This window comes from Corvus moneduloides, chromosome 1, assembly GCF_009650955.1.
Source record: "Corvus moneduloides isolate bCorMon1 chromosome 1, bCorMon1.pri, whole genome shotgun sequence".
In the NCBI taxonomy this organism is placed as follows: Eukaryota; Metazoa; Chordata; class Aves; order Passeriformes; family Corvidae; genus Corvus; species Corvus moneduloides.
In genome coordinates this window covers 105,615,480-105,642,947 of record NC_045476.1, presented here as the reverse complement: position 1 = coordinate 105,642,947, position 27,468 = coordinate 105,615,480, and the positions used below count along the sequence as shown (strand labels likewise).

General features: G+C 37.1%; 1 protein-coding gene across 2 annotated transcripts in view; it reads left to right on the top strand.

The window, feature by feature from the left end:
• Positions 1–27,468, top strand: part of DOK6 (docking protein 6) — a 253,569-nt gene that overhangs the window by 84,728 nt on the left and 141,373 nt on the right. For both annotated transcript variants that reach the window (XM_032121098.1, XM_032121105.1), the window contains exon 2: positions 10,251–10,358. In XM_032121098.1, the coding sequence (XP_031976989.1) occupies positions 10,251–10,358 (108 nt within the window). The remainder of the gene's footprint in view (positions 1–10,250; positions 10,359–27,468) is intronic.

Genomic DNA, 27,468 nt, shown 5'->3' with positions numbered 1-27,468 from the left:
GTATCAATTTAATTCCTGTGGCAGAGGATTCTTGCTAACTCTGAGCTTTTAATTATTTCCACTTACCGCAAGATGTGAATTCATATTCCTCCCCTTCAGTTAATTTAAAAGTAAGAAGTAATGAAGGTCTTTGGGGCATGCTAGCATCTCTTATAATTCTTGGTCAGGAGGAGATTTAACCTATAGGTTACCGTAATACAGATGTTCAAATGCCAGAAAAACAGCACTGAAATTAGACATCCTCTGAACATTGCTATTTGTATGGTCCTGCTTGAACCCTGCTGCAGACTTTGTTTTGCAGAACACCTTATTTTCTATGTAAGATTAATTTCTCCATGAAGTCGAGTGGCCATGTCATTGTACTTAAAGGGGATTCAAAGCAGAATATCTAACTACATAAAAAAAAAAGCATGAATTTGGTTTGTAGGAAACCAACACAATTGAGTCATGCAACCTGATATTTCAGAGGTTTATTGAATATGCCATAGATAAATGCCATTTTTAAAATCTGTTCCTGTTCTGTGGTACAGTGTATCAAAATATGTTGGAAGAGCTTTTCTTCTACACTGGCATTTGTATGTTGTTTAGTCTCACTGTATAAACATGATGCATGCACTTAATGCATGCCTGTGTGCCAGGGGGAGTGACCAGGCATTTAACAGAGTCACTTACAGATTACAGTGGTGTACCAGTTTGAAAGCAAGCCAGTTGGAGATCCCAAGTCAGAATTACAATTTAATAGGAAAATTAAGATAAAGGCAATAATACAGAAACACTGGCTTAACCTGACAGAGTCAGGGTACAACCTGACACCCTGCCGGGAAGGGTGGTGGTTGCAGTCCAATTAAGGGATGGCTGCAATCCTCCTGAAGTGATAGATGTGGTTCTGTAGAAGCAGTGATCCTTTAGAAGGGTCTGGTCCTCCTCTGGAGGTCCAGTGGTGGTTTTGTAGCTCTTGTCCTCTGGGAATCCTGTAGGTGAGGCTGGCTGTTGTGTTCCAAACCTCAGATTATATCCAGGTAGCAGTGCTTGGTTCCTCCCCCTGGGTGGAGCATCTCACAACGGGATGATGTAATTTTATGAGCCATGCAGTGAAGTTGGATGGCCCATCAGCAGAGATAGCCCCCAGAGGGAGTTATCAGGGATGTGTCACAGAAGAGATAAAGAATATTACCCCACCTGATTTCAACAGCTGGTGATAGAATACATACTTTTGGTTACATCTTACATTGTAACCTAAGACAAGTGGGCTTTCACCCATTTACATCAGTGTGGCTGGATTTGCAATGTTTTCTAAATATATGCTGAAATACCAAAATGTGTCAAAGAATAAAAGGCTCTGACTTTCCTATTCTACTCTGGGGATCAATTGCTGTTAGAAATTATACACCTACATAAGTATACAGTGGAACTTACAGTCAGCTCTCATTGTATTTTCTTTACAAAGAATGCTTTTGGCTTAGTCCTGTGCTCAGCTCTGTTAAATCCCATACAAAGCAAAATTTCCACTTATTTTATTTATTTTCCACTTTTCAGTCAAAACAACAGCATCCTGAGGACTCTGATGCCTTTGTTAAGATGGGTTTCTCTGCAATAATGTAGAGAAAAGATAGATGATCAGAGGGCTGGAGCACCCTCCTATGAAGACAGGCTGAGAGAGTTAAGGTCATTCCGCCTGAAGGAGAGAAGGCTCTGGGAAGACTCTAGAGAACCTTCCAGTATCTAAAGAGGGCAAGAGGGCCTTCAAGAGAGATGGAACAGGACTTTTTACAAGGGCATGTAATGACAGGGCAAGGGTCAGTGGCTTTAAACTGAAAGAGAGTAGGTTAAGATTAGATATTAGGAAGAAATTCTTTACTGTGAGGATGGTGAGGCATAGAAACAGAAAAGCTGTGGGTGCCCCACCCCTGGAGTGTTCAAGGCCAGGTTGGATGGTGGTTTGAGGAAGCTGGTCTAGTCGGAGGGGTCCCTGCCCCCCATGGGGTGTTTGTGGGGAGTGGGTTGGAACTAGATGATCTTTAAGGCCCCTTCCAACCCAAACTGCTCTATGGTTCCGTAATGTGTTAGAAAATCTAGCTGATGTAAACCTGAGGAATAATTTTGGATTCTGAAGATAAATTTGAGCTTGTAACCCTCTAAACTGGAGCTGTAAAAATTAGTTGCATTTTTGCCCCTTGATAGTATAGAACAGATGTCTGTAATTACTATTTTGTTCTGAAGCTCTGCTTCATTTTAAGGTATTCTGTTGCATGGGTTTGATTTTTTAACACTTACTTTCACAAATCTCTTCCTTCCTAACATGAAGTACTAAGAATCTGAGCTGATAGCCACCGTCTTTCAATGTGTGTTATTTCAGCTTGTGTGTAACAGTCTGAATTTTGTTTTCTAGCGACATAAATAAGAATTCTATCTCAATTACTTATTTGTTTCTCAGCATTAAGTTCCCTTGTAGGTACAATAAATACCTTTAAATTTTTCAGGAAGTGATGACTGTCTACCAAAAAGGCATAAAAGATACCATGTTTCAGCTTAATAAGCTCATCTGTGGAAGAAACATAGTGATTATTTCTATGTTTATTTTTAGTATTAAAAACAAAGGAGTCCTAGTTTTCTTCTCTAAGTATTGCTTTCTACTGCAGTATATCAAACCATCCTTTATGGTTTTTCAAATTCAAGTGGACTATGTTTACTTGTAACTAATTAAATTAAAACATTTTTTAATAAGTGGGAAAAAAACCTGCTATTTCCACTAAAGAAAAACAACTTGTATGAGTTAACTAAGGTAGCTACTCTAGTTCAATTTGAGAACTTACTCAAATTTGATATTCAAGTATTGCAAAACCGTAACTTTCTCTGAGGGTATTTTTTTCTGATTACATTTAGAAAAGTATGTGTAGGAGGAGATCCCCACATACATGGGTGCATAATTGTTCCTAAGTAGGTGCTGCACATTCAGCTTAAGCTCAGTGAAATGCTTGAGATTTCTTGAACATAATAATTTCTTTTAAAAATATTGCAAGCTCTGGGATTTTTCTGCTGAAAGTGTGCTAAAACTGTTGAAACCAAATTTTTCTTCTGGTTTCAAGGGGGCTTTTTTTGTCATCAGCTCTGAGGCCAGACATGAAGTGAGCAGTATTAGTTTTCCTCCAAAGGGATCAATGCAGTTAGTCTTGCCAAAACTGAGTCAGAGATGCAGAAAGCCAAAAGAAATGGCTACTGGAACTGTTTTTAAATAACTATGAGATCAGTTCAGATGTAAGTTATAAATTCTGCTGACCTGCAGACTGCTATGGAGTCAGAGTGCGTTATTTGTGTAGGCTATACTTCTGCCCTTGAGTTGCCCTGATGGTGCTTCAATACAAAGCAACAGTGGTGAGGTTTCAAACTATGGGTGCTTAAGGATTGATGAAGTTGTGTAACACTTTTCACAGGAATACAAGGTGCAGATCTGTTCAAGTATGTATCCTCCTCTCTCTTTTAAACACATTAAAAAAAAAAAAAAGCCTTCAGATTCCATAACTAAAGTGTTTGCATTATGCACAGAGTAGTTTAGCTAGTAGAGGAATAGTTGGAAAATTGCTATGGTGTACTTTGATTTCACATAAATCCCTAATAATAAAATAAATCCTTTTATGGATTACATGTATAGCCTGTGACTATAACACCATAAATTATAGTATATTATAAGAATCTATATGAATCTATAATGGCATGTTATGGCAGCAAAAAGATGACGTGTGTATACTATAACTGGGTGAATTGTCCCTAATCATCTCTCTCTAACCATCCTAATTGTCAGACTGCAATCAAGCCCACAAGGATTGATCTAATCTTAGATGAAACAGTCTGTAGCAGATGTTTCTTTATTTCTTCAATTCCTAACTCTAAATGCCAGCAGATTTGCAATGTGCAAAATATTAGTAATAAAAAAATGCAATCAGAAATTTTAGGATTTGAACTATGACACTAAAATTATGTAACTATCTTGGAGCAGAAGGTCATGTTCCAAGCTCTGTAAACTTGAAGTTTAACCTTACTCCCTAATTTGGATGATGAATTGAAGCTCAAGGGTACATGCAAGGTTATCACGTATGAGGAATGTTTCCCTGCTGGGTAGTATTCATAGCATACCTTCAGACAATATTTCTTGCTAAAGACACTACCAGTCATTTTTTTGGTATATGTTTGTGGGAGTTCATTAGTCTTGACTTTACAGTTTAAACAGCTTTGCTCTTACTGTGGTTGCTTTGTGGTAGATAGTTTGGTACCATTTTAAGAAAATATATTGAAATAGGCAAGAGCAGGTGGAGGGTTAGACTCAATTGAAACAAAAACTGAAAACTACCAACACTTATTGTATCTTGTGACAGTCTCGGCCCCACTGCTGACAGGAGCAGGTAACGTCTTGCTTCTGAGCGGGACTACAGATTCATTTCGCCTCTCCTGTTTGGGTGGTGGATATCAGATGGCTGTGGAGTATCTCTGCCCTGCTGCTGGGACATAGGTGAGTTCCCAGCAGTGTGGTAAAGGAGCAGGAACTGGCCTCAATTCCCTGCTACTCTGCACCTTCTCTGCTGATTTGGGGAGCTCAGTGCTGTGCAGCACTGCTCTGCCTCTCTTGCTTCTTCATATGAATCCAAATTTGCTGCCCAAAATGCACTCAATTAGTGCAGTGGGTACCGTATTTCATTTCTGTTGTCAAAAAGGTAGACAGCAAAATCAGAGCTGTTCAATTGTTGGTAGCTAAAGTAAGTGGATTGCAACGATGAGGTGTTTTGGTTTGTGGTTTGGGCTTTTATTCTCTGTTGAATTGACTCAGCAATAGTTTAGATCCTGTAACTTGCTCTTTAGGCTGAGGTATGAATTCCCATTTTCCTCCTGGGCCTTTTTACAGATAATAACTGCATTTCAATTTCTCTTAAGTTTTACTTGAATGTGTGACAAGTGTAGCAGTAAGGTGTCACCCCTTGTCTCTTCTCCCTTAGCCAAATTATGTACAGAATCAAAAAATGGTGGGTGTCAAAACAATGGTTAAATATGACTTTATTTTGACGACTATTTTTATTTTTCTCACTATGAATGCTGTATTTTTAAGTTGTAACTACATTTTTTTAATCTCACAACAAACTGCATTTCTCTCACATATCCCTTAAAAATATCCATTTCTAATGTAGATAACTAGTGAGGTAAACTTGAACACATTCATATTTAAGTGGTTTTAATGCATATACTGCAGATGTCTTGTCAAACAGGAGAGCAATGCACATGGCAAGTCAGGGTTGAGAAATCAACTAGCCTTTCCTGCAGATAATGAGATGTAAATGCAGAACTGAATATTATTATGTCGTTGTCTTCCTGGGAGAAAATTTGGTGGGTTATGCTAGCAAAAAGCCCCATGAGTGATGCTTCAGTGCCTGTCCTGGTCAGTGGTGTTTTCTGTTAGTAATTAGGAGCTGACTCATTGCTGTTTCTCTCAAGAGACAAATGTTTCTACAGCTAGTGGCAGAAAATTAGATGGTTTTCCAGTATACTCAAGAAAGCTGCCATTTGTACTGTCTTTTGGAGAGGTGCAGGGAGATTCAGAGCATCTAAAGTGGTTTGGGAAAAAAAGCTTATAGTGTTGTAACTTTATTTAAAGAAAAAAAAAGGGATGGGGGATTTTTTTTTAATTTCTGGTTTTGTATTGGGTTTTTTGAGTGTCAGATTTCTGGAGTAATGGGTAGAAATTTGTCAATAAAAATCCCTTCTCTAAATATTAGTGATGACTGTGAAAGCTTTATTGGCTACAGGTGTGAATAAAAAGAAATGTGAATCTCAAAAGTATTTATTGCAAATGACTAGGAAAAGGCCTTAGAAATCTCTGGAAAATGGAAAATCATGCATAAGATTTCCACTGTAACTTGATTATTTTAGAGAAAAGAAAATTTTTTCTTTCTGAAAAAAAAAACCCAACCAACCAACCAAAAACACAAACCAAAACAAAAAAAAAAACCCTAGCCAGTGGATTTCCCGCAATATGTATTTTAATGGATTTGTTGTGAACAGCCATGGCAACAATAAAACAGAATTGTATGATGTAAGCATGAAAAGTAATAGCCCATTCAGAGGCCAAATTTTTGCACATATTAGTCAAGAATATTAAAAAATATGATCATGCTGAAAATGTGAGCTGAGCAATGTGCTATATTAAGCAGAAGAAAAAGTATGGAAAGACGATTATGCGGGATTTCATAATTAATTGATCTGTTGCAGTGTTTCAAGTAAAATATAAAAGAAAGGATCTCTGAAGATTAATAGAAATGTGTCAGCTATAAGGTTATATTGTTCCAGGTTCTGGAATCCTCTTCTCTCACTAATAAGATGAGGCTGCTCAGGGTCCATCTTTAGGAAAGAGGCTGCTCTCTCCCACAAGCTTATACATTGTAATCAAAATCATTCCCATATGATATCACAAGGGGCAACCTAATCAGTTCTCACCAGACCACAAATGGGCTGAGTTATTGCCATGGCTTACTGATACAAAATTGCACAACATCCTGGGTAATAGAATCTGGAGGAATATTTTTTTTGTGCATTTCCCATCTTGTAAAACTGAGATAGGAAGTGTGTTGTTTAAAGAGGTTCTGCTATGCCTAAGGCTCTGCAGGTAATTTCAATAGAATCCTTATCAAGATTGTAATGAATAAAGTTTTGTCCTTCTAATTGATACAGTAATAAAAGAAAACTGAAACCCAGCATGTACTTAATGCCATCTTTCTGAATTTCTCCAGTAAAAAAGCAATGGCATGGGGTAGACTTTGTGTTGTTTGCCCTTGATACAAAATTTTAAAATCATATTTGTTGAACAGTGAGTGCTCATCCAAGGATGTAACCCTGATTAAATGATCAAATATTTGGCATTTTTTCAATTAAGCACATGTGGAAAACAGACACTAAAGTCTCACAGGAAATACTAAGTACTATGGAGACAACACCGTGAGTGGTTCTAATTCTCTCAGTTCTGAAAGGGCTGATGCTGATTTCTCTCACAATGGCTTCCCCAATTATCTGAGGACTTTAGAAGTCTTTCAGAAGTTTTGATTACAGCCAATGGCATCCTAAAGTAGGCCAGGGATAAAAGAGTATCTCACAGTTCGTGAATAATTGAGTAGGCTTCTGTATAACAATGAGGTGCCTTATGAAAGGCAAATGTTTGTTTGCTGTGTGCTCACATCTGCACCTATTTATTCATATTTATAGGTAAATTCATATGCTAATGCTTTTTCAAACACTAAGATACAAAGTGTCTGTTGGCATAATAAGGTAAAATGCTGCTGAAATGCAATGGAACTGTATATGTTTATACCAGCTTTAAAATTAGGTTGCAAAAAAAAATCCAAATGCAAGGACATATCTTGGCATATGTAGATAGAATATCAGGAGTCCTCTTTAGGCCATTTCATTCTTCAGATCTCTCCTCTTCTTAAAGGTCTGGAAAAAACAGATGCCAATAAATTGAAGCAGTTACAGTCTAAAGGACAAACTTATGTTTCCCTCCTGCTGCTATTCAGTGTTCTTTAAAAGCAAAGGCTGTTCATTCCTACAGTCTGTATGCTGAAGCTTTTGAATTCATCTCAGTTCTGAAATTTGTGAAAAGGCCTGACGAGGAGCATCCTTAAAGATAACTAGCATCTAGCCCTAGTATTTGATGGTAGTTCCCAGTAATAAGGAGGTCAAACCCTTCCTCTAGAATTTCATCAGCTTATCTGCAAACCCTCAAATTCACTTTCACACTGTCCCAAATTGATATCCAGTGAAAAAAAGACTGAAGCCGTCATTTAGGAGAACCTGCTCATTTGTCACTAAAGGAAGGGCTTTGGAGTCTGCAGTAGATGACCTTTGATCTAGAAAATGTTCTCATCCTCACAGGGAGAGATCTGACTCCTTGACTGTGATGTCCTCTTTTAGGGATATTTGTAACATACTGGATCTAACCGATACTTCACATTGCAACAAAATATGACTGTCCCATATATACATATAAACACATATGAAAATGTATTTTAAAAAAAACAACCAAACAAACAAACAGAAACCCCTCCACCAACCTTTGAAAAAGTTCTGTTAATTAACACAAAATACCTGTTTCATTATCCCCAGCTGTCAAAGGTCATCTGTAAAATACAGATTCCATGGCTATGCTAAAACCCCACCACAGATGATGACATGGGTTGGTCTGGCTTTTCTAAAGAGAATTTTTTGAGGACTGCAAGACATTAAAGGCACATAATGAAAATAAGGAAATCAAGAAAACATTTGAAATTAGGCTACTGGTTTTTACCTTGATAAAGGACTTCCTAGGAAAAGGCTTTCCTCAGAGGAGGAGGAATGAACTGAAACTACACATAGACTAAGAAAACCACCCAAGATCCCAGAAGAGCCAGGAGTATTATCAAAACTGACACTTTTATTAAATGAATAAATGTGTCCCTTTTGGACAGTTGGTGCTACCGTCTTTTGTAAGATCAAAATAGTGTGAATATTCCATATCTTTGTGTGTGGAGCTTTTCACATAATAAAATTGTGTAGAGTTAATATGTTTAATCAAGAAATAACTGTGGGAGCAGTGCTATAGTTTTGGTAAAGTCAAGTTCCAGCACTGCCAAGATGTTATTTGAAGAAAGTACTATCTAATAAAGACGGTTTATGATGTCCCAAAGTGTAATGTCATTTTTTTTCAGGAAGTATGATATTGTCTTTGCTTTCCCTCAGGATAGGTGAAGTAATTTCTGAGATAGAAAGTACAGTTGTACAGTTGCCACTTTACAACCTTAGTAGAAAAAGCCTAAAAGTTGTGTTGTTTGTAAGGAGTATACTTGCAAAGGATTTAATTACATTCCATGTTTTCTTCTAAAACTCTTGATAACTAAACATATTGATACTGTAGCCCAATGGTAGTTCTATAAAAGAAGACACTAATTTTGACTGATAACATTCATCTTAGATAGTGGCAACAGGATAGTGTCAGTAGTATTATGTCATAATGTGGTTAATTAAGATTAATTATTTTAATGACACTACATTTTCTCCTTGTACTCAGTTTAGACAACAGACTGAGGGGAAAATTCTGCCTGCTTATATTTCCTTAGTATTTTTTAATTATCTGGCTTTTTTTTGTAATGGGAGATATGGTTGATCCAAATTTAATACTACTGTATTTCTTGTGCTGTGTCATTAAATTTTGGAGAGTTTGTACTGAATTAAGGCTCTTCATGTATGGCCAGTGGAATCTTTAACTAGTATTGTGTTTGGGACTTTTTTCAATGCATCCTTGAATTAATAATATAAAATTTCATATGGTATTGTTTATAGAGCTGTCCAAGCACTGGAGAGAAGCATGAAGTGAACTGCTGCCATAGATTATAAAACTAGATTGATATCTAATCTCTTATTTGCATAATATAGTCTAGAGGATTATCATTAATCATCTTCTCTTTGAACTGCAAGTGTATGATTATTTGATAATTTAATTCTTATTTTAAAATTCTGGTTATGGCAATATGATCAGAATTCTTGGTAGGTAGTCTAATAAAGTACCCTTGTTGCCTTGTTGTTTAACAATGCTTTCTAAGCAAAATCCGGCATGTTTCTCATTAAAATTTTCAGGAGGATTTTGCTTTTCACTACATGTTCCCAAAATTTACTGGTCTGCATAGTTTTTCCTTAGAAAGTTTGTCATTGAACTGAGAGAACTAGATGTTGTTAACCAGAAATGGCCACATTCGTTCTTATTTCAACCTTGTGGGTTTTTTTCTGTGTGCACAATGATGCTAAAGGTGATGACTGTTTTGTGTTAAAAGCTGCAATGGATGTTTCTCAATGGTGTCAATCCTCTCATAGAAAAAGAGGATAGACAAACGTGAAAGCTAGAAATGCGTGATTTTTGAAGAACTTTCTCTAATGACAGTCTTACAATGCTTTTCTTATTCAAAGTTCATGGATTTACTTGCATCTCAGGAATTGTCAGTTTTAGCAGTGGTGACAGAAATTGAAGCAAAGAAGTTTACAAAGGATTGGCAATCAAAATGCATAAACTGACAAATTGGTATACTTATGTAGAAATAATTGATGCTCTCAGGATTTTCCAGACTCTTAAAGTAGAACACTGTCATTTTAAAATTTCTTCCTAAGTCAATTCTGTAACTGAATGCATTTGTGATACTGTCCACCTTTATAGAAAAACTAATAGAATCCACTGATTTTGTTCACAGATTTTTAGGCGTTGTTGGTTGGTTTTCAAGAAGGCTTCCAGTAAAGGACCCAGGAGGCTAGAAAAATTTCCAGATGAGAAGGCAGCATATTTCAGGAACTTTCACAAGGTAAGTCATGCCTTTCTCGTGAACTGAAGCATTGCCTGTTTATCACTCTTCCTTGGGAAGAGTGTGTTCTTGATATGTCTGGTTTGCAAACAATACAGTGAAAGTCGTGTTGAAAACCTAATCCTGGCAATAAAAGCACAGTAAAACATCCGTAAGTCTCAGTGATGCAGGTGAAATATCACACTAGTTTTTTCCAGATGAACACAAAGCCCTTAGTGTGTGTGAAGCAACAGAATATTTTTTTTTTATTTAAACACTCGTAATTTGGAAGTGTGTAAAATTGGCTGCCTATTCAAATGTTTAATCAGTAGTTGTTACCTAAGTATTAAACAAATTCTGAAAATGCTACATACCTCAGTTGTAATGGTGACACTCTTTGAATGTGTAAGGTTTTTCCCAGAACTCAGGATTTACAAGCTCTGTCAACAAAAAGGATTTTTAACAGTAAAAAATCGGGATTCACTGAATGAGATACTCCCTGCTTTCTCTATCTCTCACACTTCTGTGATGGGAAACAAGATATCTGAGCATGAGTTCTTCTTTCTGTCTCGTAAATTACTATTACCAGCCCCTCCAAGGCTGTCAGTAGACTTGATGTTGGCTAAGCCTAAAACAGGACAGGGATCTGTGCTTGTCCTATTATCTTCTCTCAAGTCACTGTTAGCTTTATGACATATCAATGTTAGATATTCCATTAAACCTGTCAAGTTGAAACATAAGGATGACTGAACCAAGTGCCACACAGCAAGCAGTGAGAAGGTGTTAATGTAAGCCTAGATCTTTTGAAGGCAGGTGTGATATTTTTACCGTTGAACTACAAATTTGCCTTCAAGTTCCAGTAGCCAGACTGCTCTACTGTGGGTCCCCTGTGAGGACACAAGTCCTGCCAGCAAAGCATCTCCAGCACGAGCTCCTCTCTCCGTGGGTGCACAGGCCAGGAGCCTGCTCCAACGTGGGCTTCTGATGCGGCTGCAGCTTTTTTGCAAGGCTTTGGGGAAGGTTTTGTGTTGTTTTTTTTTTTAATTCTTTTTTGAGCCTGTTACACCTATAGCATACCTAATGTGTAAAAGGACTCAGAAAGGCTTTGCATGTTGCTTGTCAACAGTCATCATTGTAGAAAAAATAATGTGAAATGCAGGAATTGTTTGAGAAGCTAAGAAAGTAACATAGATACAGATGCAGCTGCGTGTTGCAGTACTGATGGAAGAGTCGCCCTTTGCAAATGGAAAGGAGGGGTGTTACTCTTTTTCATCTGGATTTTCCCCTCTTATTCCATTCCATGGGGATAGGATGGAAAGAGAAAGAAATGGATACTCTTTCCTATTTAAAAGGATAATGTGTTTCTGGCTGTAGAGAAAGAGGATTTGTATCTGTTCACTTGGATTATACCCATTTTTCAAGTTAAGCCATGAAATCATTTCTGAGGCTATATTATCACAAAATAGAAACCCAGACTCTTATTCTCTGGCTTGATTTTTTTTCCAAGGATATTTTATTATTTCATAGTGTTTATTCTCAATTGCCTCCATTCTGATAAATAAAATAGTGGTGAAGTAGATGTGCATGAGTTGTGAATAGTCATCGAGTGTGACTATTGAGGGAACAGTGCACGTTGTTATAGGATCAAATTTAGTTATTTGATTGCTGGTATTGGATGAAAATACCATGATTTTCTTTCTTTCTTTTCTAGAGCTGTTTATTGGTTTGTTATATTTTGAAGTTGTTCAAAATGCGTATTTATCTCTAGTCAGTGCAAACTAGTAGCCCTGTTTTGAAATTCTCCATTTCCTTTCTCAATCACAGAATATAAAGAGGGCATATGGTACGAAAAATTGAAGATTAACTCTGAACACTGAGAATCAATGAAAAAAAATATTAAATATTGAAGAACTGAGACTCTGTGCTTTTTAAAGTAAGAATTAAATATAAGTTGCAAGCCTGACTCCTTATTAAAGGACAATGTGCATAGAGGGACAAAAGGCTCTGCTCATTCACTAGAATTCATATAAGACTAGATATATCAACCCTGAGATCCTTTTCCCTGTACAATTTCTTTGTAAGTAGTAGAAGGGATTGGTGTAGAGGAGTACTCAGAATGCACTGTGTTTCTCTAGGAACTTATGTCCTTTAGACTTTCAGATCATCTACGTTACCTTGGGAGAAGGCCTAGCAGTTGCACAGAGTTAGATTGTATTGTGCAATTTTTTTAGCTTTCTTATGCAGAGATATAGAAGAAAATTTTACATCTCAAGTGGAAATATAACAAAAATTAATATCTTTGATTCATCTGTGTTCAAATCAATATTCAGGATTGCAAACAGTACCCTGATATAAGTAACTCATCAAGGTCTCCACTTTTCCGTGTTTGAGCTTGAAATGAGGCTTAAATGAAATTCCTCTTTGAAGTATTTTACCTGGATGACTATATATCTCCCCTACTTACATAATAAACTTGTGTACTGGGCAGTGTAATTTATAGAAGGGGCTAAACAAAGAAAAAAACCCAGAACTGCTAACACAAAGCTTAGACAAATAAAAATAGAGATTTTCTGGTTTACATATGCTAAATAAATAGTCATTAATGAGTAAAAAAGCTGTCCTCTTTAGAAAAATTATTCCCCTCCCCCTGCTCAGTATCCAGAATATGTATGGGTTTGTTTGCTATTCTGTAATTCTGTAAATTGCTGTTGTGCATTGCTTTGGCGTTGGGTTTTTTTTACTAGTAATTTTCTTACTATAAATAACAGTAATGGCATTAGTCCTAGACAAGTGCCTCCTGACAGCAACAGTGCATATTACATTCATTAGCCAAAACGTGACCTCATCTGTTCATTGCAGTTTCTGGTATCAAATTAAAACTTCTCATTACTGTAAATTTAGATCATTGCACTCTTGCTCAGGTAAGTTTATCTCTTAGCTGTTCTGTTTTCTCTTGAACATTCATTGCAGAGGTTGTGCAGAACAGCTGTGTTGACTCCCATTGCTCCCTCCAAAGGGAGGATAAAATAGCAATAGCTCTGCATCCATGCCAGGGGTGGGTATGTTCTTGGTAGCCACCCCTACACTGTCAGAAAAGACCAAAAACAGACACCACAGCTTTACCAACTTAAAAGAGATCGTAAATAAAAAAGATTTCTTATTTCTGTAATAGAAGATAAAAGGTATATAAAAAGTGAATTTTTCATGCTTTGGAGATATACTGATCAGGCAGTACCAGTGCCTGTAACCCATTAGGAGACACTTTCAGGAGCATTGCAGAAGGTCAGCATGGTTAAGTAGCAACATGGAGATTACTAGAAATGAGAGATCAAACGTCCAAACCTGGAGTGTATCCAAATGAACGAGAAAAAGCATTACACAGTTGGCCAATTAATTCTTAATGCAGAATTAGAAAGAGCAAAGTAGGGCTTGAAGAGCAACTAACCAGAATAGATTCTGACCTATCAGGATCAAAAACCTTGCCACAGACCCCAGAGTATGAAGCAAATGTGCAAGAAAGAGAAATAAGCACTTTCACGTTGGGGTTTACTGTAGAGAAAAGTGACATGCTCTGGTGTGGGTATGTGAGGGAGGGTTCTTTAGACATGTCTTTGTGTTATAAACTTGATCATAGGTACTTCAGGCCCAGCTACACAGAGAACAGAGTTACTCAAGAGCCCAAATGCCACTTAAGGATGATATAGCTGAATTACTAACAGTAGTCCATAAATACCAAAATGAGGATTCTTCCATTCTTTGTAAAATTTCCGGTTCCATTCATGCATGCTTCCTCTTCACTTATAAGTTAAATAGCCTTCACATGAAGTGAAGGTGTTGTGGGTTGGAGATATAGCTGTCTTGGAGCAAGACAAACTTGAATCTGTCAGTGCTAGTGTGCTTACCCTTCAAATAAATAAATTGCTGATATCTAGCATAGAGATCAAGACTTACTGATTCAATCCCCCTAATATGAGAGATTGTTCTGTTAAGATTGTGTAAACAACAGCTATCTCTAAGGTTTTGAGTTTTAAGCTAGCAAGATTAAAGTAGGATAAGATTTTTAGATTTATGTTGTTTTTCCTGTCATTATGTTCGATTATGATGTGCTTTATATAAATCTGCAAATGCAAAAGGAAATAAATTGCAAAACATTTTAGTAATGACTTCTGATAGTCAAAAATGTATATCTGTATTAACAGATGGTGTTAAGCACATTATATAATACGTGTCCCCAAAAATAGATAATAATCAAGAAAAAGCACAGCAGTAGCCTTTTAATTGTAATTTACTGGATTAAACTTGCGGCCAGGGCCACACAATAGGAGATACCTTACAAATTTCTTTCTTAGGTTGATTGTCCTGAAGAAACTTGTGGAATGCAATCCCAATGATTTATGGCAAGCTCTTATATCTGCTACAGCAGCTTCTTGAACACTTCTTGGCATTAAGGTCTCCTGTCCACATGTGCTCACAAGCACACAGCCAGATAGTCCTGATTGGTAAGAGGAAGGAGGGGACAGGTTCTCTTTGTGCTTAAGAGCACGGTATTCAGGAACAATAAGATACTTATTCTTCTACGGCACAGTTCCATGTCTCTAACTGAGACAACCTTAAACCATGAGGTGCTTATTCAGGGTAAGTGAATTCCTGATAACTTTGGAAACCACTGAATTTTGACACGGTCATATATGTGGTAGCTCATACAATTCTCAAATATAATTACAGCCCTGAAATGAAAAGTAAAAATACTTATATATGGCAGCATTATCATAATCATTATAAGAACTTCTCTCTCCTTTTTTCCACCTAGTTACCTGTGGGTTGTTCTGGTTTGTTCTTTTCCGTGGTGTTCTCTGCCACTGCCAGGTTGCCTAAATAAAGATTCTTATTGCTAAAGAGATGTGAACTAGCCTACTGCTTATTCCAGTTTAGTCCAAGAGTCCTGCTTTATTGTGGAGTATTTCAGACTCTTATGTTACTCTTGTTCACTACAAATCAGAAGTCTCCTTATGGACTTCTATAATCTGGCATGTTATTTCTCATGATATTGCATTGTTTCTCAGCTGCAAAGGTGTTCTTAAAAAGAAAGATGAACAAACAGCCATCAAAATGTGTTAGGGTTAATTCGTGTGATTTTTGTGATAAGATATATTAAAACACTTGATTTGCCTCTAAATTTAAATATTATTTGAATTTCTCTTCTGCAGTTTTTTTTCTTGGTATAATTGTTATGCTGCCTGTTTTTCAAAATCTCAAATTCAAACCTCCCTGGTTTTGCTCTGTTGACCATTCTGCTTCTACTATTTGTTAGTTGATCTGCAGTTCCTCAATAAGTCTTTATTTTCTCATCTGGTTAAATTCACTCAAAAATTCTTTTTTGATGAACGCTAAATAGGAATACCTTATGAAGATCTAGTCACATTCACAGATGTTGTTTGCTTTGAAAACCACCCCAGATTTAGAACACTTCTTCCTTTCCCTCTTCTTCCCTTACCCTTGTTCTTTAAAAGTATGGTAATTTTTTTTTTCCCAAAACTTCTTTCAGAAAAATTCAAAATGGTGACCTCAATGTAGTATTTTCTTATGGACCCATTGAATGTGTGTGACTATGTTACTTTTGAATAATATATTGCAAGTTTTTACCTGCAAATAATTGAGAATTTATCAATTGCTTTTTGTAATTCTTTACTCTTTGGGGTTGAAGGAGGTGCCCAAATGTACTTTCTGTGGTTTTTACATCCCTATTTTGCCATGTCTTCCAAAGCAGAGATAACTAAATCTTCCTGAAAACTATATCCTTATTTTTCCTCATTTTGACATGTAATTATCTTCAAATATTTGTTTACAGAACTTTCAAGTGATATCTTCTAGCAAAATCATGTGGCTGGTATGGGAAGGTTATGAAGGACATTGCTTCCATAGGCTGCTGTTACTTAGCCAACGAGATTAAAATTAACCCTATTTAAATGAATAACTGTTGGCAAAATTGCTACAGTTCTGTACACCAAACAAAAAGATTTGCAGTAATTATCAGATGCCTCTTAAAATATTGAAGTATTTGAACAACATGGCTGTTCAAAGCAAGCATTCTGTGTACCAGAAAGCAAATTGCAGGAATAATTGGAGCTGTGCTGGTAATAAAGCTATTAAGAGAGTCTGAGCACATCAAAGGGCAGCATACAAACTAATAAAGCAAAATCTTTTTTGACAAAGATTGTATTATGGCAATAACATCTTACTTCCTTAACAATGTAATGAAGAAATCTACAAGTTGAGCATGTTGACAGGATTTTGAGGTCCTACAAATATGAACCTAAAATGCATAAGTTATCCTATGAGTCCCTTCCTGTATGCATTCATCCATCTAAACCTTTGAGTTTAGATGTATTAATTTGTGTATTAATTGTGTATTAATTTGAAGTGTAAATTCACAGGTTAAATAAAGAAGCAGTGTCAATGTGTGGTGTTGAATTCCTCAAAAGTGACATCAGTGGCTGAATCTAAGTATCAAAGAGGGAAATAACAGTAGGAAAAGTAAAGATAATCTCTACTTGTAACACAAAGCAACACCAAGACCTCTTAGTGGTGGTTCTTATATGAAGATCCATGTACACTTTATTGCACTAAATTAATAGTAGTAGTTGAGTGTGTGTGTACAGTTTGGCAGCAAAAAGGACACTCTGCTCTTGCAAATCAGCTGTTTAAATAGAAGCCTGTATTTCCGTTATATTAAGTATTAAAAGAAGCTGGAAGACCAAACCTTTTTCTTGGAAAAAATAATATTGGATAGGAGAGGGACTTTTAAACATTTCAGCAGGAGGAGAAAAGAAAGATAATGTAAAACTTCCAAAATGTCATTGAACCCTAGAACAATTCGGGACCTCTGGAGCCATCTAGTTCAATCCCCTGCTCAAAGCAGCATCAGTCAGATTACATTGCTCATGACCATGTCCAGTTGTGTTTTGAGTATCTCCAGGACTGGAGGCTTCATGACCTCTAGAAAGCTAAACAAGAAGTCCTGCACCCACGGCCTGATAACCAAAGCAATAAAAGAGGCTGGGATCTGAATGTGTGGAGTGCAGCTCTCCTGGAAAGGCCCCGAGGATCTCATTGGGCAGTGAGATGAGCTGAGCCAGCTGTGCAGCAGCAATGAAGGCAACCCATGTCCTGGAAAGCCTCAGGAGGAGTATGGGCAGCAGCATGAGGACTCTCAGCCTGGAAGGCTTCACTGTACTGAGCCAGACCTGTAATATTGTGCCTAATTCTGCTCAGTGTGGTCCCCTCACTGCTCTATTCAAGACAGGAAAATCCCCAGAGAGTGTCAGTGAGGAACTTGGAGGTTGGAGAACCTGGGGCAAGACTGAAGGAACTAGATTTGCACTAGTGAGGAAAGAAGGCCTGGGGGCAACATTGCAGCCTTCCAATTTTGATAAGGTTACTGAGGTGTTCTCAAGGATGCTCAGGGGAAGGACAAGAGGCAATGAGCAGAGGTTACTTCAGGAGAAATTAGCTTGATATAAGGAATAAAAAAAGAATAGCCAACTGATGTTTAGAACGACTAAACATGAGAGCAGGCTAAGCAGAGAGGTCAGTATTTCCTCACTGGAAATCTTGAAGACCTAGCTCAGCAAGGCCCTGTGTAACCTGACTGAAGTCACTGCTTTCAAGGTGGACCAGATGATCTCCAGGGGTTCCATCTAACACAGCTTTTCTGTGAACTATGAAGTATGTGTCACTGAAGTTGCTACTAGCTCTTGATACATCCCTGTCCTGCATGTATTGTGTCAAACTGGTCTTGCCCTCTCCTGAGTATATTTCGGTGATGGAAAAAGTATACTTAATCTTCCTAGTGTCTCTTAAAACTGTCTCAGGAGAATTTTCTTTGAACTGCTCTAGTGTTATTGCTTTACAGTAGAGCATATTGTGGTCTATGTGTCAGTTATGTATATTCTGCTTTTGCCATGGAAATCTAGCCATGTTTTGGCAAAGTTTAAAGCCTTGCAAACCTGTATTTTGTGCATATTTTTTAGAAAAACTTCTGACTTTGACAGCTAAAATGTTTCATGTCATCTGTAAGGCTTTGAATGTGATGGAAATTCAGATTGTTTTCTCTCTTGAGTAATGAAATATGTTTCCCCCAGTTCTTTCAACGCTAAAGACTGGTATTCACTGTAGGAACTACTTGTCATTTTTATAGACTAGAACAGAGACAGGTGTTTGAGGTGAGATTGTGGAGCGATTCTCTGTATGCATATCCTCTGGCACTTGGTCACATGGAAAGGAAAATTGTTGAATTAAGAGAAGAAATAGACCAAATCTTAGAGCATGGGAGAAAAATAAAGGAGTAAGTGTTCTGGCACTCTGTGAGAGGCACCTTATCCTTTGGATATCTGCAAGAAACACCAAGGCTGATGGAAGGCTGGCTGCTCAAATAATTATATGAGAAATGCTGAAGCGAAGAATAGGATAGGAAGATTTTGAAGAAAATATATATTACTAAAAGTAATAAATCTATTTTAATTGACTGCACAAAGCCAGGGAGACTGGTGCAGAGATAACAATCCCAAAAATGAGAGGGAGGTGAATGAACAAGGAAGCAAAGAGCATAGACATGGTCTGTCTCTTCAGCTCAAGTATACCTGGTAAAGAAAGTCTGTGCAGCAGGACAGGTGCACATTAACAGAAAGCAAGGAGGGATTGTTCAGGTTTTTACACCCAAGTAAATTGTTCTCCAATAACACTACCTCATTTGTTCCGGCAGCTGGGAGGTGTTCACTTCTCAGACATGGCCCTGGAGAGGCCAGTGCCAAAATAAGAAGATCCTGTGCTTGGAAGAGAGGGTTTCAGTAGCAGGGACCCCAGTGGAGCTGGGGCATAGGCACTTAGGAGGGGAGAGACTGGAATTAAGGTCTCTGAAGCACATCCTCATTGGTCCTTTGGGGGAAATCAAGAGGAAAGGATTGAACTAGCATATAAAAGAGAGTTGCACTAACCAAACTCTCCTTTTTAATGCAAGTGAAAAGTGGAATCTGGGTATCTTAAACTCAAATCAAAAGTTTAAAGGATGTGTTTTTGACTTTCATTTGTTTTCACCATGCAATTCCTTGTTTCTTCCCTGCCAATATAATCCACACATCTCAGAAGCAAGGAAGGTGTAAAAGAAATTTAACATTAGTAAAACCATCTGTGTGAAATATACTTGTATGATGACCAGTACAGAACCCTGAGAGAAGTCAGGCTGTACCATTAAGTCAGAAAAACATTATGAATTTATGACAGTCAAACAAATTTATAAAGCCTCTACTTAGCAGAATGGTATTCACCATTTATTCTGGCTGTGGTGAAAAATAGTTATGGAAAATCAAATGCAATCATATATTTATGATAATGTGTATCATAATATGTATAGAATAGGTGCCAATAAACATAAAGGTATTTATATGTCATAAGATAAAGGGTAGGAAGGCCATAAATCAGACCAGGTGGGGCCCACTGCCATAAACAACAGGAAAATGGTAAACTAGTCTTACGGAACTAGTAATCAAAGTAATATTGAGGTCTTCCTTTTCTAGCCTTCAGCACTCAACTCTGCATTTGTATTTTTTCCAATATTTTGTGCATGTATTTTCACTATTCAAGTGTCAAAAGTAGGTGTACTACATAAATAATAAAAGGTCATGATGGAAGTTAAAGACTAGATTTTTTTAGACTGCAGTTTATAACACTAGTAAAAAAATGTTACGTGAGGATTTTACTTTTTTTTCCTAATGACAACATTTTCCCTTGAAGCTAGTCTGAATTATGTGTCTGTGTTGCTGGGGAATGGTTACCATATTGCTGTGGAAATGGGAAGAGGCGTGGACCCTTGTGCAGTAGCTATAAAAGGAGGCAGACAGGTACAAACAGCAGGTTATGGTGTATGAGGGAGGGCCAACAGGTTTGCCTCTGTAATTTGCTTTCTCTTAATAAAGGGAGATGAAATATAATAAGTCTTATGAGTACTAAGTTTCATTTAAGGTTTTGATTTACTTGGAGTTAGGGAGGCTTTGCGACGTAAATAAAGAGCAATTTATTATGAAGATTAGCACAAAACTATCTAATTTTTACTTCTTCATAGAAGGAGATTTGAAATTCAAATCACTGGCTGATGAAGGTTATTAAAAATGCATTAGAGTTGAAAATGTAGCTGTATGTAATTGTCATAATAGATACTCAAAATTAATTTATCCCCAATGACAATTAAGCTAAAAGAATTTTCAAATTATCAGCTAACAAATTTCAGCTAATTTTAGAAACAAATAAAATGAAAACATTTCAAAAATTTTGTAAAAAATTAAAACTATTTTAAATTAATCCTAAAAGAAGGGTTACATTTCTGTTTAGAATCATTCCTTTTCTTCTCTTGCAAATTGCTGCACTCTCGCAATTTTCTTTTTTTTCTTTTACCTCAGGCTCTCTCTATTGCATTTTTCTCTCTTTCACCTTTTTCTCCCGAAGAAGTCTAGGCCACTTTGAGTGTGTGTGTACACACACATGTACAGGCATGGGCTGAATTTAGATTAAACTAAACTAATTTATCTTCCCTCTATAGCTGGTAGTTTTTCATCTAGTTGATGCATTTTTCTGATGAGCATCCAGGGATCTCATAGGTAATCTGCCACTATTAATACTTCTTCAGAATATCTGAAATGCCTATATGTTTATATTTAAGAACAGCACCAAAATAACCATTTTAACATTGTTGGATTGGCATGGGAGTTATTTTTAAAGACACTGAGGCATATTTACAGCCTTTAAAAATCAATGGGGAGAAAAGTTTTCCAAATAATACTACTTTTGTGGTGGGAATGTATTTTTTGTTTTAATGTTTTCTAAGAGCAAGACAACCAAACACTGTAGTCTAGTGGATGTGTCTGTGGCTGTGCTTGTAGACGCACACACGTGGGCTTGCACCACTTGCTGTTGTCCATGGCCAGCAGTGTGTCTGAGCCCCCCAGCTGAGTCCTGCACTTGTGTGTGTTTATTCCTCCCCTTTGGCATAAGGTGAGAAAGCCAAGAATAGGGAATGCAAAGACAAAGATGTCTCATCTCTTTTCCTGGCTAATGCAATTTTTTTTTTTTTCTGAATATACCTCTTGATAGTTCAGTAGATACTCAGCATCTGAAAGGTCCTTAACATCGGCATCATGAGTTTGTTATCAGCTGTGGTTTTTTTCCCCCTGTGAGTGTTATGTTAGAGGTAAGCCAGCCTTTGTCACCTGATTCTGACCCCAATCTCCCCCATGGTCTCAAGATCTGGCTGAGGGGAGCTACAGCTGAAGTTAAAGGCTTTCACAGATTGAAAGGGATAGGAAGGGGAATTACACCTGGGGCTCAGCCACTGGCGTCATGTACAGCATGGATACAGACCTAATAATTTATGTGCATTGAAAGCCTACGGTTACTTGAATCCTCTAACACTCCTGACCCAGTTTTTCAATGCAGGGAGAGATTTCGTGGTTAGGGTTTTAACTTGCAGTTTAGCAGGAAGAATTATATATACACATCACTTACTGCGTGTAAGTGATTTGTTTTCGAATTTAGTCTGTGTTAATAAACACTTATTTTTAATTGAGCTGATCTAACAAGATAATTATGGAAACTGTTGCAAGTCAGCCGATTTAAGTAAACCGAGAGAAAAATTTAAAGAAAGTTTTGGAAAAGTATGTTTTTCCTTTTCTTTCTACTCAAAAACCAGTAACATATTCCTTTTAATTAGCCGATACCTTTGGGTCAAAAATAGAACAGATCTGGACATAATCCTGTACTTTGGGAATGTTAAAAGTGAAAACTCTGAAAACTGGAAATGGTTTTTAACTATCCAGCATATTTTAGTCACCTCACAAGGATATTAATCCTCGTCTAATGACCTAATGTTCATAGTGAAATATTTCATTAATATTGTTTGCATGCCTAGTAACTCTAGCAAGAAGTTTGATATTGAAAGCTTTTTTTTATTGCAGCTGAAATTTGAAAGGATAATTGTGAAACCCATTTTATTTGAGTTGTGAATCATCTTCCCCCTCTGACGTCTCTCTAGCATGGTGTTATTTTTCAAGTGTGCACCTGGGTTACAAATTAGAAAATTTATGTTGTTTTAGTATTAAGGCATTAGTTTAAATTTTGTTAACACTCACTTTTACAGGAGGCTGTATTTTTCGCCTTTTATTTTAATGCATACACAGTAGCCTGGTATTCAGATTGCTCTTCAAAATGAAAGGTTAGATTGGAAAACATATTTCAAAGGAACTTTACGATAGCAAGGAAATGGGATTGAGGAGAACTGGGATTTTTGTTCTGCAAATGGCTGTCTGTAGAAATACCCTGTGAAGTGTGAATGCATTTTTTTCAATAAGTATTTAAAAATCCTAATTAAAATGTTTGTTAAAGGAATAGGTCCACATGCGCATGAACTGATCAGATTTTAACTATCGCTTTCAATCACCAGGCTACCAACCAGAACCAGAATAATCCCAGTAGGCTGGTTGATTTTATGGGTTAGGCAGCAGCTCAGTCCTGACAGTATTACAGCAGCACGGCTTGAGAGAAAGTAACTTAGCTTGGAAAAATCCTTACATCTTTGCCTAGTAAAGGCAGCTGATATGACTTTAATATGCTTACTCTGCCCTGCTAGGTTTGATTTACCAACACTGTCAACCAATTTCGCATTTAAAGTGGCATAACAACAGCTAGTCGAGGAAGACTGTTTTCCATCCTTAATTTTTTTAGATTTCATTGAGACAAAATAAAGAGTTTGTAACTGCTTATGTGGTAAGTGATCAGTTATAGTACAGCATGAAACTGGGTGCCCATGTTGTAGCTCATATGAAAGTCAGATATACTAATACTTAGAAATAGTAAAGAATGGAGAGAGTTGTAAATAGTAATAATTTCTCTTTCTCTTGCATTTATTTAAATTGTGAGAAATTAAAATTGTTATTTTATTTTGTATTCAGTCTAAATTTGCATAATGTCACCTACATTTTCCAAAAATGCTGAAAAATTCACACTTACTCATTTTTTTAAATCTCAATTTTATCTGGAGGGTAAGAAGGAATTATTAGTCATCCTTCTACTATCAGATCTACACATATTTCTTCTCATCAAAGTTTTCTTTTTTGCCCTGACATTACTATGTTATACTTAGCCTGATTTATTTTTAATGTATTCATTAATTCTGCCCCTTTTTGGTTTTTTATTTTTATTATGTACTTTTTCAGTCAACAGACAAGATTCTTACTGCTGTTATAGGTGTGGTTTCCATTTAGTATTTAGAGGAATGAACATTTACTTGGTAGAAGTTTCTTACTCCTCTGAAATAGCAGCCAGAGACCTGCCCTAGAGGCATAATGTGGAGGTTGATGTTCCACTCCTTGGCAAAAATCCTGCAGTGTTGTTACCATAACAACTCATATTCCAAGGGTAAATCCATGTGCAGAGATGGGGAAAACTCTTCTGTTCTCTTTCTGAATTGTTTTCACTCTTTTATGATCCATTCTTTCACTTCTCTGATCTTGGGATTTCTCTTCTCCCTTGTTATGTTCCTCTTGTAATCTTGTGGTTTAAGAATTGCTATTCTTTCATGAAACAGGTTTTTTTTCTTTTTTTTTTTTTCTGCCTCTTAGTACATTTTTAGCTTAAGTGTTGTTTTCCAGTCTCTTGCATCCCCTCATCCTATTGTTGATTGCTGGTTTTGTGCAGTATATGCTGATGTCACAGAAATGTGTTCCATCTTAAATACTCTGAATGGCCTAATCCCCTGAGGGCTTGCGCAAACTCACAAAGGTCCAAATATCCTTGCAGGTCTGTTAGCATCCATTTTTTAGACTTAAGTTATTTCTTATTTGAATGGACCTGAAGAGTTCTCTTCTCCAGCTCCTGCTGGGGCAATGTCCAGTTGAGTCTCCAGGGATGGAGATTGCAGAGCCTCCCTGAGCTGCCTGTCCCACTGCTGGACTGTCTTCATGGTGAAAACATTGCTTTCCATATGCAGCCTGAACATCTCGTGCCTCAGTTTATGCCCATTGTCCATCTTCCTCCCTCCAAGCACAGCTGCAAAGAGCCTGGCTCTGTTTCCTTGATAACCGCCCTGCCAGCCCTGGGGGATGCAGTTAGATGCCCCCAAAGCCATCCCTTGCTGCAGGATGGAGCAGCTACTGCCCTCAACCTCTCCGTCCCACTGGGCAAGTGGTCCAGCTCTAGCTGTCCTGGGGACACTCTGCTGAGCTCACTTTGTTGTATCAATTTCATTGGATTCCCAAAACTGGGCAGAGTGTTATAGATATGATCTAATGGATGCTGAGCTAAAAAAATAAGGCACTTCCTTTGATGTATGATCTGTGCTTCTGTTGATGCAGACATTTCACCAGTCCCAAAGGTCTTTATGCTTTTCAGGCAGCACACTGCCTTTTCTTAAGAGCCCAAATCACATCCAGCTCCATCCAAAGCTGTAACAAAACTTCTACTCTGTGGCAATTGGATTTAGCAACATCGAAGGAGCCACTGCTAGCTGCAGATAGTATGACTGAAAGCTGAGCTGGAGGCAGGTGTTTAGATGCTTTGAGATCCTTTCTGTGGTCCTTTGATCTGTAATGAGCCAGCATCTCCTGTTCTCCTTTTGCAGACTGGAAGCAGCATACTGATGCCTCCTTTGCCCTTTTCTTGCTGTGATAGTTAACATGGCCCTTGCTTTTTATATCACTCTCTTATTGTTGCCATGCTGTTTCTGCTTTGACGTGGTTCTTTACTGTGTGGGCGTCACTCACTGGAGTCCCTGCTCCTTGCCCCAGTGTTGGCTTTTGCTCTGTCACATTACTGCTTGCATAGTATTGCACAACAGATGGTAGTATGTGGGCCATTATTAAGAAATAAGAGGATAAATGATTGCATTTCACAGCTCTCTCTTCTGCTTCTATTTTTTCTAGTTAGAACTTAAATGACAGGAAGGTAGTGTGCAATGCAAAACAGAAACCCATTTATGTAAATTCAGACCTTTTCCTCTGCCCAGGCAATTTCCAGGACTGCACAGTGGAAATAACATTCAGTAGATGGAATTGCGGAATCATTTCCTTCCCAGTTTCATATGGGAGGCACATGTCTGGAAGAATTCAAATAGGATATAACCCAGAATGGGGCACTTTAGATTTTATTCATTATTTTTGTGGTTTTCTTCTCTTTTGGACCTCCTTTCTTATTTACTGTGGAATTGTAATTTTCATAGGGATGCAAACATAATACGTGATTTGGAAGTAATATTCCTGTAATTGTGGAAGAGTTATCTCATCTATTTAAATGTACAATTTGAGCACCAGACCCCACAATGTGTTGTATATGTACAGTCTTTACATGTCCATGTCATACAAAAGGAAATCCTAGCTCTTCAGCTGCATGACTAGAACAGATTTTTAGTACAAGAAGCAAACAAATGAATGTCCAGTGTAGGTCAATAACGAAGTGTGGTAGATTAAAAAGAAAGTATATTGAATTGTTCCTAAAATCCTTTCTCTTTGAGAGAAATAAATGTAGTTCCAAAGAAAGTAATCAGAAAAGAGGAAAATTACATTTACTGTTAAGAAGCAATGCATCCCAGTTAATATGAGCCTTTGTTTAAATTAAGTGTATTTTGGAATTTAATAGCCTTTCATATCTAAGAATATAATTAAGATACTGAAAGGATAATGAAACACCCAAACATTTTATAGGATAGGTGTTTTAAGATTGACAGTTACTGTTTTATAATATAAAATATTTTGCTACTATAGTGAAATTGTGATCTTGTAATTATTTCCTGTTGCTTACCTAGGTAACAAATGCTCTTTCAAAAAGAAGACTTTAGGTTGATAGACAGGGAAGGACTAAAGTGTTTTTAGAGAGACCAGAAATTTCTTACTGAAAATCTGTTATCTGATCTCTTCTGGCTAGACAGAAGTAACTGTCCACTTCAAAGCCTGGGTGTGCTGTTCAGAGATTTTATTTTCCGTATAACAATCCTAAATAATTTCCTTGATCATCTGCCTATACCTGTGTGTCCTGCTTGGATTTAGGCTATGGCTGTCTGCCACTGAAGACTTTCTTATATTAGTAGTTTTCCTGCACTTGAATTATTTACTAGAAATCTGCAGCATGACTTTACTGAAATTAAATTACAGTTGGTGTAACTAGAGGCAAGTGGAGTTAGACTTCTGAAATCTATCAGGATATTTTTCGGATGGTTTCCAAGTCTTTTGGCACAGAAATGCACTAAAACTAATACAGACCAATCCTTTAGTGTGTCTTCTAACGCAGAACCCTGACATCTGACAATGCTTGGGCATTCTGGCAGGAAGTAGGGAATTGAAGGAATTTGGTATTAGTGTCAAATTTAGGATAATCATGCAGAAAGGTGACTTCAAGTTTCTGTGAAGCTCTCAGGTTACAAATTATTATCATAAGACATCAGGGAAAATCTTCAAGGAAATTAAGATCTTTTTAATTTTTTTTTTCCCAAGTGAGGGCATAAGCTAAGTACTTCCTCTGATCCTCTTGCCTTTTTGACCTTATAGCATGAGATTTGTTAACTGTTAGTTCCTTCAGGGGAGTCCTTCTCAGTTTCTTCTCTTGTTTTTAAGGTTGATATACTGCTCTATATTTCACTAATTAATTTTTTGGATGCTTGATCCACCCAGATGTGGCTAGACAGTATTTGCCAGATGTTGATAATTAAGGACTATATTATTCCTATATAGCATTTACTAAAGGATGCAAGTGGAAGCTCTGAATGTGGTTTTCTTCCAGATGAGATGTTACACCAACACAAAACAAGTTAAAACTTTGGGCTTATTCCCAGACCAAGATAAAGAAAAACAATGATGATGAGAGGAAGTGCATTGCATTACTTGAAGCAATATTTAGATGATTCATGAGTGATCAAGGTATATGAGCAATAGTGTCAGAAAACTTATTGTAGGATCTTCTGCATTCTTGTTCAGTGCTTGATGTATATCTGTAAAGAAGTTTTACATTTTGGTGAACAATCCAAACATCCAAAAAAATTTATTTCCAGATGAAGTGCATTTCTTTTCATCTGTGCTTACAAGGAATCTTTGGGGTGATC